We start from the raw sequence: 13,478 nt of genomic DNA, 5'->3' as shown, positions 1-13,478 counted from the left end.
CAGGGTGTGACCCATACATGGGCATGGCCCTTACATACGCTTACATGGCATTTGCCATTAGATAGGAAGACATTTTGAATGTTCCAGAGTTACTTTAAATTTTTTTCTTTTCGGATACAAGCATCTCTCTACAAATTGTGCTTAAATTTTATCTCAATACCGTGATTTTGTTGTTATAAAGGTTTGGTGTAAAACATTAAACACTTTAGCGAAACTTGTGTAATTGAAAAGTATTTAATTAGCCTCATTTTGGTGTGCTGCAATAAATTTTAGATCGGACTGTTCTTGGACCTAAAAATTAGAACGACAACCTACAAAAAAAAAGGAACAGCCATTTCACCCACATGAGAGAAAGAGTTAAGCAACCCCTCCTAAAGTATTCATGGTATGTTGAGGGAAACCATTCATTTAGCTCCTTTGTTTAGCAAAATGTACGTAACTCCCCCATAAAAAAATGAGGGTGTGTTCATAGTCATTTTGCATTCATGCAGCCAAGCAAGATCGGGGAAGGGAGAGGCAGCAGGGACCCCACGTGGGCATTTCTATGCAAGAGAAATGCCCATGTGGGGTTCCTGCTGCCCGTGTGCAAAATAATTATAGCATGCCAGCTAGCACATTACTAAATGTGTAATAGCCATAAAATTTTTTATGTTCACACAAATTTTCACTCACTTTTGATGAGGTCAGCGTGTGTCTCTGGTGGGTCATCACTGCAAAGTGCTGCCAGCTTGCTGTGGCTTAACAGGTACTGCAGAGGAAAAAAAAAGCCAAACCTTGAATTGCTCAAAAAGAGGAGGGCAATGGCAGTTTGACAACATGCACCAAGGTGCAGTGGTAAAATAAGCCAGCTAGCAACCCCTGAGCACTGACGAAAACTTTATAGTGGTTAATGAATAATCATGTACCAAAGTAACACTGTGGGCTATGAGGCAAGCTATAATAGAAGGGCTCTTGAACAATTTCAATTTCAGCCACCTGTGATTGTTTAGCGTGCATTGAATATCCCGATGCCCAAATACCTTCTCATTTCACCTCGAAAATGATGGCTTGGTATATGGGGCTTAGCGTCCCAAAGCTGTACATGGGCTATGAGAAACGCTGTAGTGGAGGTCTGCAGATTACTTTCAAACACCCGGAATTCTTTAATGCACACTGACATCGCATAGCATATGGGCACTTTTGCATATCACTTCCACTAATATGTGGCAGCTGTGGCTGGGACTTGATCCTACAACCATGAACTCAGCAGCCGAATGCTATACCCCAGGGTTCTGAAACAAATGGCCCACTGGCCCTCCAAGTTTGACCTTTTATTCCGAAAGCTTGTGCTAGGTTCAAGAGTGAGTTTCATGAGCTTCACCTCCAGATTTGTTTTTCAACTGAAATCGGCCAAAAACTTATGTCCACAAACAGCACTCATTCTTTGTGGAAGGAAGAAGAGGCAGGAGCCCCCTAATCTGCATTCCCTTCAGACAGTTGTCAGCTGCCCTCAAGAGCACACAAGGAGCAAAACGGCAGACAATTCTTTCTCTTTCTTGGCCACCTCTGCACCCCTATACCGAAAAACAAACCCCCTCCCATTCACACAAGGACAAAGGCCCGTCTCTTTCCCTTTACTGCATAGCCATTGCTACAGAGCTGCAGAAGGTTGCCTGAGAGTGGACAATTTCTTTACCAGAGTGAAAATCTCTGATGCGGAAATTGAAAGGCAGTAACTTCCTACCTTTGCCTTTATTCCTGACTGTGAGTCACTAACTTTCGTCTTGTATGAGGCGAAAGTACTGAGGTGGTAATAAAAAGCACGGACAATGCACTTCTCAATAATTGACTCATTGCCCATCTCCTGGCGCACTCCAGCAACAATACTGTTTTGTTAGTTCTGTGAAATCACATTCCGAAGAAGAGACGGGCAACCACAGGCAACCAATAAAAGATTTGAAGACTTTGAGAGCACACCGCAGATTGCGCAGAAAGCATGCCTCGGTGAGTAGGCTGGAAAAGCTGCGTGGCTTTTTCTTTTCGGGGGGGAAGTGGGGGGGGGGGGGGGGTTGGCAAGTGGTACCTGCAGCCTTTGTGAAGTTCTCACCTTACTGAAAGGAGGGTGAAGGATGCCCACCTACCATGTATTTCTTCACGTTCAAATCATGGACCTCCTGACTGCCAGCAACCCTATGAAAGCTTTATCCTCCCTCATTCCGAAAACCCCGTTATTACCATCACATACATTTCCCCGCTTTGAGGGGGATCCTGGTCTTCTTAAAAAATTTTAATTAATGAACTCACAAACATAAAAGCTTCAGGGAGCTTGTCTTTTTGTATGCCGATTCTAAATATGTCATTTAATATCATGTAAAACAAGTTTGGTTTGGTTTATTGGGTTTACCATCTCAAAGCAACTCAGGTTTAGAAGACCTCCGGATAATTTCGACCACCTGGTGTTCTTTAATATGCACTGACATCGCACGGTACAAAGGGCCTCTAGCTTTAAGCCTCCATCGAAATGCGACCACCATTGCCGGGATCGAACCCACATCTTGTGGATCAGCAGCCGAGCACCATAAACACTAGGCCACTGCGGCGGCTCATGTAAAGCAAGTTAACACTTCTTTTTGGGCGAGTTGGTGCATACTGGGCGCTGCATCAATGAGCGCTTGGGGGAACATGCCCGAAATTTATCAGATTTAAAGGATAAATATGCACATTTGGTAGCGCATATTATGGGTTGAGCCGGATGCGAGGCACGATTGAGTCAGACTGAGACTCTTGGCAAAAGCACAGATAAGAAGGCACGTGAATGTCGGGAGGCTTTTTACATAAGGAAACTTGGCAATAGGTGTGTCAGCACCCCATTTGTTTCACTTTTTTCGTCCGAGTTCGAATTTTTAGATGCCGCCCTTAAATAATCTGTCAACTTTTTTGTTTTTGTTTTGGTTACCGCTTGCTCATGTGTGTTCGCTGTGATGGTCGTTTAGATTTCTTTACCTTTCCTGCCCTCCTACTTCTTCTTTTTTCAGTGAAACGTCGCCATATAAAGGCGCTGCCTGGTTTCAATAAAATTAGTTGTGAGTTAGCGCTTTGTGCCTCGTCCTTGTCTTTTCGTGGTTTGCATGCTCAGGCGCTATTTTCTTCAAATCAAGTAAAGCAAGTCCTCGTGCAATTATGCAATATGTTATGTAATTTTTTGGAGAGAGCTATTAAGCAATTTCGCTGCAAGAAACTTGCCTAAATGAATGGCATTACTTTTTCGTGACATCAAGGAATGCAATAAAGATAAAATTATCATCCTGCCTGTTATAGAATTTGAGTGAGTTGCCACTCCAGAAAGAGGGATATACAAACTTCTCTTCCCGTTTCTGAAGTGGCAACTTCAAAACCGTATAACAGAACTTTACAATACCCAGGATGATCATTTTTCCCTTATTGCATCCCTTGACATCAAGAGAAACCATGCAATGCCACGTATTCAGGTAAGTTCCCTGCAGCAACACCACTTCCCAGAGAACCAGAAATATTTAGAGGATACGTATCCACAAAAGTGTCCCAATATCAAAGATCATTTTGAGAGAACCATGAAACATCCGCGCGAGCATTTACATGGGATCATCTGTTAGTGGACATCCATTTGACTTGCATTTTGTGATACGGTCAGAATGTTACTTTGTGCCCATCACTGAGACTCTAACAGTGGACTTTCTGTGAAGCGTTCACAACTAGGCACGATTAAATTAGGCAGGCTTGCGTGCTGGACCATCACAAGGAACTCGACTGCATGTGTCCCGGAAAGCTCTCCAAATGGTTTATGCTGCTATATATGCACTAAGAACCTCCATGAATGGGACTCAGAAAGGCAGCTTCTTTAGATGAACGTTTGTTTCAACCTACTGCGTCTGCATAGTGTTTGCACAAAGACAGCAGAGCAGACTAATGGTATGTTTAATAAAAGGTATTAGCAACATGATGTGCTTACTTGGACTTCACGTTTCTGCTGTCACAAGTTCATAATTGACTGAAATAACTTCGCTCGACTGGCAAGTGCCACTGGCGCTAAAAGGAAGGCCATGTGTGGCGAATGTATAAGCCCATTGAATGCCACTACCAAGTGTGCGTGCGTGCAGCTCGTCGATAAACTACATGAAACTATTTGTTTCAGAGTGTTTGTGGGTATAGTGTTTCGAGTATGACTAATTGCTTGACTGGATTGCCGTGGTAGTGTTGATACCAATTAAATCAATAAACTGTTCAAACAATCACACCTGTCTGGGTGAACCGTTTTTCTTGCAATTAGCTTATTGCATTTCAAAAAGTTTTCTTTTCGCTTTGCCTTTGCAGAATATGCAAAGAGGATCATAAATATTTTTCACGCATGCGTGTTTTGCCCAACTGCCATCACAATTTCTATCTGAAAAACTTTTATTGATATTCTGCAGATGTCCACTCCGAGGCAATAGGGACATCTTCTGGACATAGAATGGACAAAGTGTGGTCATTAAGAAACATCCTGTGTACATTAAATATTTTGGGCGGTACATTCTGTCAATGTCTTTTGGATCTAAAATGGTTGTCTGGGTTATATGCTCTTTCCAAAAGACTGGCACAACATACTACTTATGTGCACTTGCTATACATGAAATTTAATGACATATAAAGAGTCAGCACACACAACTGCATGTTTCCTGAATATTGCATATTTGTGACTTCACTAGGAAAAATTTTTTTTTCCAAGATCATGGTCTTTCCTTAGCTAGTTTAGCAATGAATTTGCAGTTTGAAATACCAGGACAACTGATCTTAGAAAGGGTGCAAGTATGAAGGGCTGCACATTTAGCTATTGAAGATCATCGTCTACTATTTAGCAATTGGAGATCAAGGAATTCCAGGGGAGTAATAAGCCATGCAGAATGACAACAAAGTTAAGCTGGCCACCACCTTTGCTTGTTTCCTTCAGCGCATTCAGTGAGCACTGATAAACGCAGAGCCATGCAAGCTTTCCTACAAAGGCATACAGTTTGAGTTGAGGAGTTGCCCTCAAAGCCAGAAGTACTTGTTGCATGCCTCACAGCCCACTTGCCACTTGGAGACTTTGCAGTCTGCATACAGCATACCACATCCACTTTACTGAGGAAGGGTTTTTCCTGTTTTTTCTCACCCTCTGTGACATTATTTAGGAAACTATATTAGGCACCTCACCGTACCGAACGCCACTCAGTGATAGCCTCCTCTAACTAGTTTTCCACTTCTGCCATATCTATTTCAGCATTTTCTACAGCCCTTGTGGCAGTAAGAACATAGGCTTTTAGTGAATGTTCAGTGTTTGAATGTTGCCGTTGAAGGCTTCAATGAAACGAAAAAACTGAAGATGGAAAACGGTACTTTCAACATCAATGGGAACAGCCATAATTTTTCACTGAGTCGTGGGACAAGATGATGTGTTTATTCTGCCATCAGACTGCCTGTGCCGATGATGATGAATCAGCATTTATTAAGACCGAAATAAATCGGTGGTGCAAGCAGGCACAAGACGGTGCCTTGAAGCCGCAGGTTCCATCTGCCCAACATGAAAAAGGAACTAGACCTGTTTTGGACTTCATAACTGAGAAGAAAATACGATTGGACGCTTTCAAATTCACACCAAAATTTAAAAATAAAGAAAGTGCGGCCCTTACAAGAGTTTATATTGCAAGCCTTTCACCCAGTACAGTTGCGGAGAGAATTACTGAGATAGGCCAGGGGACATCCAAAATTCAATCTGCCTTAATGAACCGATGTAGGAACTTGAAACCTTTTCTCTCGCCATTAAAGAAAGCATTGACAATACAGATACTGCGCAGTGGCACAGACCAAAATCACAATACGACAGAAGAACTTTGCTGGACTTGGTCTCGGTGAAAGGCACCACTACAAGAGCGGACATCATTTCAGTGCTTGAAGGAGTTGTTTAATGCATTGGCTTGCAATGGGAGCAAATGGTGTGTGTGCCGCCACCAATGGTGCTCCACCAACAGTGGGAAGCATGAGCGGTCTTGTAAGACGTTTGCACATGAGGCCTGAAGGGCTCAGCGCCACTGAACAGTCTGTGGCTGTGCACTGCATCTTACATCAAGAAGCACTATGCAGCAAGACAGTGAACATGAAATCTGTCGTGGACATTGAGTTCAGTACAGTGAACTGCACTCATTCAAGATTGCTCAACCACCTCTCTGTAACAAGAGGAAGAATGCAATCATAAGGAAATTTTATATCCCACGGGCATGCGCTGGTTGAGCCATGGTAAAGTGCTGAAGATATTTTTTGACATCAGAGAGGAAACCAACAGCTTCGTGAAGGAGAAAAATAAGCTAATAGCCGAGCCGTAAAATGAGGAGATGCTTTGGAGATGCATTTCTCACAGACATATGTGTTCACCTGAACATCCTGAACATAAAACTTCATGGAAAACAATATATCATAACGGAAATAAGGACGTTCGTAAATTTCAGGCCAAATACACAACTCTGGCAGCACCAGATAAAAGCGAATAAGCTGGACCACTTTGCAACTCTCAAGTCACTTGGGCACGTTGCCCAAGAAAGTTGCAATAATTTCGCAGATTTGCTCTGCAAGTTCAAGGAAGAATTCAAAATTTGGTTTCAAAACATCCGCAGCCTCTCCAAACAGTTGGAAATTTTCTCTGTGCCCTTCACTGTGCGAGTTGACTATGTTGAGCCCATATTGCAAATGCAGCTTATTGAACTTCAAGCAAGCACCACATTGCGACAGAAATTTGAAGACGTAGGTGTCCCGGAGTTTTGCACTTTTTTAGATAAGACAACTTTTCCAACTCTGCGGCTCCGAGCAACAAGGATCTTTGCCTTGTTCAGGAGCGCACACTTGCGCTACCACATCTTCTGTCTATTGAGAGTGAACAAATCTGCTCTGCGTTCAAGGATGACATATGACCACCACAGAGCCACCAAGCGAATTGTCTGCGCACAAGATATAACACAGGATGTTGCATCCCTTGTAGATGCTAAACATTGACAAACCTCAAATTCAAGTTTATTTACATCAAAGATGTGGGTATGTGCGGGTAAAAAGTTATCGGAGATTACTTGAGGGACCCCCACTCTCCCGTATGCGGCACACAGCAGGAAAATGAGACACAGTTCACTGCAAATATCAAACGATTAGCTAACACTTCACACAACACTTTTTACACACATACAGTATATACATGCAGAGTATTTAGATATGAAGTGAAAAAATACAGCTTAACAACCTTTCCTTTTTCTATGTTAAGCGGCTCGAATTTCGCACAAGTTGTTTTTTGTAATACCAATATTCATAGACTGTAGTTGGTTTAGAAATTGGGGCATGTTAAAACGCAGCATCTGCTTTCCATAGTTAGTGCGCCAAAAAGGAATAAACCATTTCTCTGCATTTCGGAAGATATAAGCCGGGATAGTTCGTGTGAGAGAAGTTAAGTGGAGACGCAGGTCTTAAAATGAAAATTTTCATTATTAAATATATTGTAAAGAAATTGGGTGTGTATGTGTTTCTTCTTCCTGTTTTCAAAAACATAATTAGTTTCAGCATATAACAATTAGTTCCCATATTATGGCAAATAACTGAAGCCTAATTAGCTGAATTCTTATGGTTCATTAAGACTTTCAACATTTTTTAGTTTTAATTGAAATGCGGCTGTATCCAAAAGCCTGCTATCTGGATTATGCTAATTATACTGTTGCTGAGGTTTATCATCATATAAAAATGCTCACATAAAATGCCATAATTATGAAATATATAATTAGGTGACATTATGGTTCATAAAATTTGAAATGTTCAACTTATGCAAATAAAGAAATAGCACAGCTCCACAGCTTTGTTCTTTCTGAATTCAACGGTGTAGGATTAATTGAAATTGCACCATAAAAACATTATAAAAACTGCCGTAATTCTAGTCATGTTGGCAAAAAACACGAAGCTGGGAAAATCGCATTTGAAATGTATGCGCCAGCCATTTGGAGGTCGTTGTAGAGACAAAAAAAAAAAACGACGAAATGCGGATGTTCCAAGAATATTCACGGTAGTGAGTAATACCAGGATGTGGGGAAGGGCCCAGCTTTCACACAAAACGAAGATGGCGGTCATCGGGGACGCAGTAGTGGGAGGTGACGGGTGCAAAGTTCTGACACATATCGCTCTGAAATTGCCATTTGCACACTTTATATGCACAAAATATATAGATTTTTTATTAGTCGGAGGTTGAATTAGACCGTGAAACTTTTTAGGCAGGTACTTTAAAGTGTACTGATCCCGAATATGCTGTTTTTTTGCAAAAAAGAAACTTAATCATTTCAAGACCCACGACTCCTTTTAAATCTAGAAACCCTCGATTACCATATTTCAGAAATTTTTAATATCTGGCTGCTAAATAACATTCGTGCAAGCTATGAACTAGTATAATCTGATAGTGTGAAAATAGGTGATCGGTACGGGCATGGTAATCAACATTGGGTATGTAAAGGACCGCTTTTTTTGTAACACATAGATTTTAAACATATATAAGCCAGCAGCATGCTTAGAGCTGAGGGGCAATTCTTGCAATTAAAAAATAGAACCTCTTCTTGACAAGGCTAATTATCTTCACAGTTGCTTTTATTTAACACACTGCAAGCCTGTCACTCTTTTAACGCCCCCCCCCCCCCCCCCCCACAAATAAAAACGCCATCGTGGTTGACCCCCCCCTCCCTCCCCCTCTGTTATTTTCCGGCTTCTGGCCCATGGGAGACGCAATGCCGCTCGTATAGCAGTTCAAGTTTGAGACCCCTGCTATAGCCATTAACTAATCACAGCAGGTGACCTCATGTTTCGGGGTAACTTTCAGAAGCCAGGAACATCAACTTTTTTCAAAAGCATATACTTCTTCTTGTGCCCGCAACTATGAACTCGGGTGCCAAATGCTATAGCCAGTAACCCATCCCAGTAGGTGAACTCCAAAATAAGGCTGCTATTTACTCAGTGGGCATTGAAACTCCCTTGAACGTCCTGAGGACGTTTAGGAAGTCCACAGGACGTCAATTTTAATGTCCATTGGGCATGAGTGAGTAACCTCCGCTGTTCAGATCTGAATGTCCCGGGGCAACTTTGCTGCAAAGTGTGCACACTCTGAAGCCGAGCACGCCAACCTTTTTCCGAAGCATATTCTGCTCCTCCTGCTGGCCCAGACGGTGCAAAGTGGTCGCGGCCTTCCCCATCTTCCCCAGGTGAATGTCGTGCAGCCAACTCAGACTGTCATGGCCCTCCAGGAAACGCTCCAGGTTGCCGTGTTGAGAGGCTGGCTGGTCCAACAGCTCCCCACGTCGCCCTGAGTGAGTTATTAGAAGACAGCACTAGTTGTACATTAGTAGAGTCAATGCTGGCTAGATGGCACCGTCAGTTCTGCCTGCATGCACACATTTAAAATTTGTTTTTCTTCCAATAAACTGTGACAACTGTATGTGTGACAAATATCTGTGCCACTTCTGCCTTCTACCTTTTGGACAGAGCATCATCACAGTACAAACATCTGAGCCGCATGAGTTGCCATGCAATCAATAATGCGAGCAGCCTTAGCTGCTTATTTATTATTTCAGCATTTATTTCACATGCACTAGTATCAGATTGATATGAAATACAAGCAGCATGCACGTGCATACTCTTGCTTTCACTTCTATGTGGATGCATGCAAACAAGGAGGACGAATTAGACATGTTTCACTCCATGCCCAATGCACCTTGGTTATGCATCGATGTATCTTGGGTTCGAGTGGCTCTGTGAGGTTCAATATTCATACTTCATTCCAGTCTGAGAGTACATCATACAGACTGACAGACCCAAGTGCAGATATACATGCCTGCCAACCTGAAAGCTTTAAAATTCGAGGGCTGCATGGGGAGGGGGGAGGGGAGGAAGCCAGCACATATTTCTATTTTCTCGAAAAAAAAAATGTTTTGCATCGCTTCTTTCAGTGTGCATTGTGGCAGTGTTGGAGCTTCTTCACACGTGGCGTAGCACATGAGAAGGATTCAATGCACAAACGGCAAACAGCACATGACGAACGAAGAGTTTCATCAAGCCGGAAGAACAGAGGTATCACGCGCACTGAATTGGGGGATGAGCGCACTGGCGCCAGAGCCCTGCCAGAGCGCCTAGATGCCTTCAATAAACAAACAAAAAAAGGTCCACGACAACGCTACTGTCATTATAAACGGCTTGTGGCTCGGCTGGCTGACTGATAAGCGTAGCCGATAGTTGCTGTCACTTCGGGCTAGAGGCGAAAATCCGAAAATGAAACTATGCAGCCAGACTCTCTATTGGCCTATAACCGGGGCCCTGTCAACGGTCAAAACACCTGCCATTCTATGCAGATCAGAGAGGAGCCAGAAGCAATGTAACATGCAGTTTAGGCCTGGGGACGAACATATGGACGATCGGTTGTCGAGCGGGTCATACATACCGTATGTACAGGATTGTGAGTCAATCTATTTTTCAAAATTTGAAAATCTGAAGTGAGGGGGGGTCGACCTAAAATCGAAACCAAAGCATCGCACCATAAACAAAAGCGAGACAAATGAAATATAAGTAGGGGTGTGTGAATATTAAAATTTTCGAATACGAATTGAATACGAATATGAAAAAAAATGGTTCGAATATCGAATTGAATATCTGGTCAGCACAAAAAATAAATTCAGAAGAGATAAACAAGCAAACATTGTTGCTCATAATTTTTTCAAAAAAGTGTATGGCCTTTGTAACTGAAATAAGCAAAACTAGACTGCCTGACCATCGTATAAAAAAACATGATGTGCGCAGAAATGTATACTACTTAATTGAAAAGCATAACAGTATCCAACCTGTAATGTGGTCAGGCAGAATGAAATCCATAACATGACAAGACTGGAAACTAAAATAACATGATGGCTAGTAAAACCTCATTAATTAGGAGTTCAAAGAACCGACAGAAATGTCCGGATTATTCGAAGGTCAATTTATAAGTTGCCCCGCGGCCCCGAAAAAAAAAAGCTACTGACAATGCGGTAGTCTTATGAGGTGGCTCTATCGTGCAAACACCTGTAAGCCCGTGACAAGCCGCCCGTTTTAGTGTGCTGGAAGAACAACACAAATGCAAGCAAGGGGTCGGGGAACACATACTGGCGTCGGAATGACGAGACTGCCTCTAAAAAGGAAAAAAAATGACCAGCGACGCGTCAGTCAGCATCTGAAAGTGGCACGGTGCTGAGACTGGACTACTGGCGAATTCACGGGCCGACAGTTACCATTGCCACGGGTGAGTGGCAAAACTCAGAAACCAAAACTACATGGCCAGGTTATTTTTCTTACCTAGTGACAGGGGCCCTCCGAGAGTTGTCACGCCTGCCATTATGCCCACTTAAGAGGTGCATGGGTTGCAGCGCACCATGCAATAGGCGGGATTTTTACAGTATCGCTTGCCCTGTTTCGACACCTCGACTCGCCTCAAGCGAAATTTCGCAAGTAGGTTTCCTCGCATAGCGTAGTTGACCAAAATAAGATGGCGGTGGTCACGCTCAGTGAGTTAAGGTGACAGAACGAATGCCACGGTTGTGGGCATCAATTAGATAACATATTATGGAAGGATAAAAAATAAACGTGCTTTCGCATTGCAATTGTTAGAAGCGGGTCGTCCCCCATCTTGTTCGCAGCACGTGTGAAATGTGGGAAAGCCCACTTGCGGAATTGCGCACAAGGTCAAGCCTAGCGGCATCGGAATGCGATCGGTCCACGCGATAAACGATGGTGATGAGAGAGAGAACAGGGCCTTTACATTGTTTTCCTGGAACTTTAAACTCTATATTCAGATAATTTGCACAGATATTGTGCTTTTGCCACAAATTTAAGAAAGTTGGCGCGGTATACGATCGCAGCCGAGTATTCGGGAATTTTCGAATATTCAGAAATTCACGAATATCGTTTCTCGAATACGAATATGAACCGAATAAGAAACATATTCAATTCGTATTCGAAATTTCGAATATTCGCACACCTATAAGTGTAAGGCATACTACAGCGTGGTTGCATTTTCGCTGCGTGGCTCTATCTCATCGCTCTTGGTGCAGGCCTTGAGCAGCTGCTATGTCAACATACAGAACCGGCATGCCCACCCTGTGCGAGGCGGCCGATGGTGGCTGTAGATAAGCAGCAAACCGGCACCAGACCACTCCCCACACGTGGCCGCAGATGGCGTCTGCTGATAAGCGGTGGACGCCCGATAGCACATTTGCATTCTACTCTTAATAGGCATCAAAATTTTTTTTGTTTACTTTCAACCGCACACTCGGCGCTCAAGGGAGCGTCGATAGTTGATGGAAGGGCCGCTGTTCCAATCGCGGTGGCACCCGCACTCAGAACCGCAGCGGCACCAGGGAGTATCGGTATCCAGCGGAAGAGCTGACGCCGCTCACGCATAGTTTCCCTTTGGCTCTGACTACTGCGGTACTGCTGGCCGCGTCTCACAGGTTTTTAATGTGGTGCTTCGTCATTCGTCATTTGTGCTCCAAGTGCGGTAAGCGACGGGCGCTCATTCATAGCTACATTCAAGACTGCTGTCATTCTTTACGCAGAAGAAACGAACAACTGCACGCTGGGTCACAAGTTCGATGTTCGCAACAGGTGATACAGGTGTGGCAGCTGCAGCGAGAGAAAATTTTCAGCTGTTCCATGTGATGTTGTGATGTGGCTGTTTGCAAAGTGCTAATTTTGCTACACGACGATGTTAGAACAAGCTGTGGGACCATAGCAATGATCATGATGGCAGTGCTAGTGAGGACAATGGCACAAGTGTGGACGAGTAGTCTAGTGACTAATACATTTTCGTTTTGGAATGTGCCCATGGGCGCCCCCGCGTGCGGCAACCAATAGCGGCTGGCGATAATTAAGCGGAGGCTGCAGGATAGTGTCACTGCATTCTATTGTTAAAGGCCAAGCGTAAACGACCTCCAAGTTTTTTTTTTTTTTTCAGAAATGTGATGTAGGGGGGTTAACTTACATTCGAGTAGACTTACAATCGTGTAAATATGGTACCTCGACTTCTCACCAATTTGGGCGCACACAGAATTAACCAATGCCAGCTCCTGGGCATCCGAATAAATGAGCTCCCTATGCCACAGACTTACATGGGCGTTTGGCGGGACTCTGGAGGCAGTCTGGATTATCAGAATTAACGGGAGTTGAGGAGAAGGAATTAACGTTTATTGAAGTGAGTCGAATTACCAACGCTTTGCTGCCCAATGTTGCAGCTGCTGCTGCTGCTCCTGATGATTTCACAGATGGCACCTATTCCTCTCTCGTGGCAGTGCAAGGTACCACTAGCAACAGTCTGGTTTTAATTGAATTTCAAATGTTTTTCGCATACCAAATTCATTTTCCGTAAAATCTGAGGCAAGATTCATGAAAGAGTCCAAATTCGTACATTTTACGGAAAA

The 13,478-nt window shown here is 43.4% G+C and overlaps 1 protein-coding gene across 3 annotated transcripts in view; it reads right to left on the bottom strand.

Moving 5' to 3' along the window:
* Positions 1–13,478, bottom strand: part of LOC144115270 (nuclear pore complex protein Nup133-like) — a 144,638-nt gene that overhangs the window by 17,510 nt on the left and 113,650 nt on the right. For all 3 annotated transcript variants that reach the window (XM_077649577.1, XM_077649578.1, XM_077649579.1), the window contains 2 exons: positions 9,165–9,343; positions 673–748 (listed from right to left, as the gene is read on the bottom strand). In XM_077649577.1, the coding sequence (XP_077505703.1) occupies positions 673–748; positions 9,165–9,343 (255 nt within the window). The remainder of the gene's footprint in view (positions 1–672; positions 749–9,164; positions 9,344–13,478) is intronic.

This window comes from Amblyomma americanum, chromosome 1 (genome assembly GCF_052857255.1).
Source record: "Amblyomma americanum isolate KBUSLIRL-KWMA chromosome 1, ASM5285725v1, whole genome shotgun sequence".
In the NCBI taxonomy this organism is placed as follows: Eukaryota; Metazoa; Arthropoda; class Arachnida; order Ixodida; family Ixodidae; genus Amblyomma; species Amblyomma americanum.
Note: the sequence above shows the minus strand (reverse complement) of the source record. Positions and strands in the feature narration are given on the sequence as shown.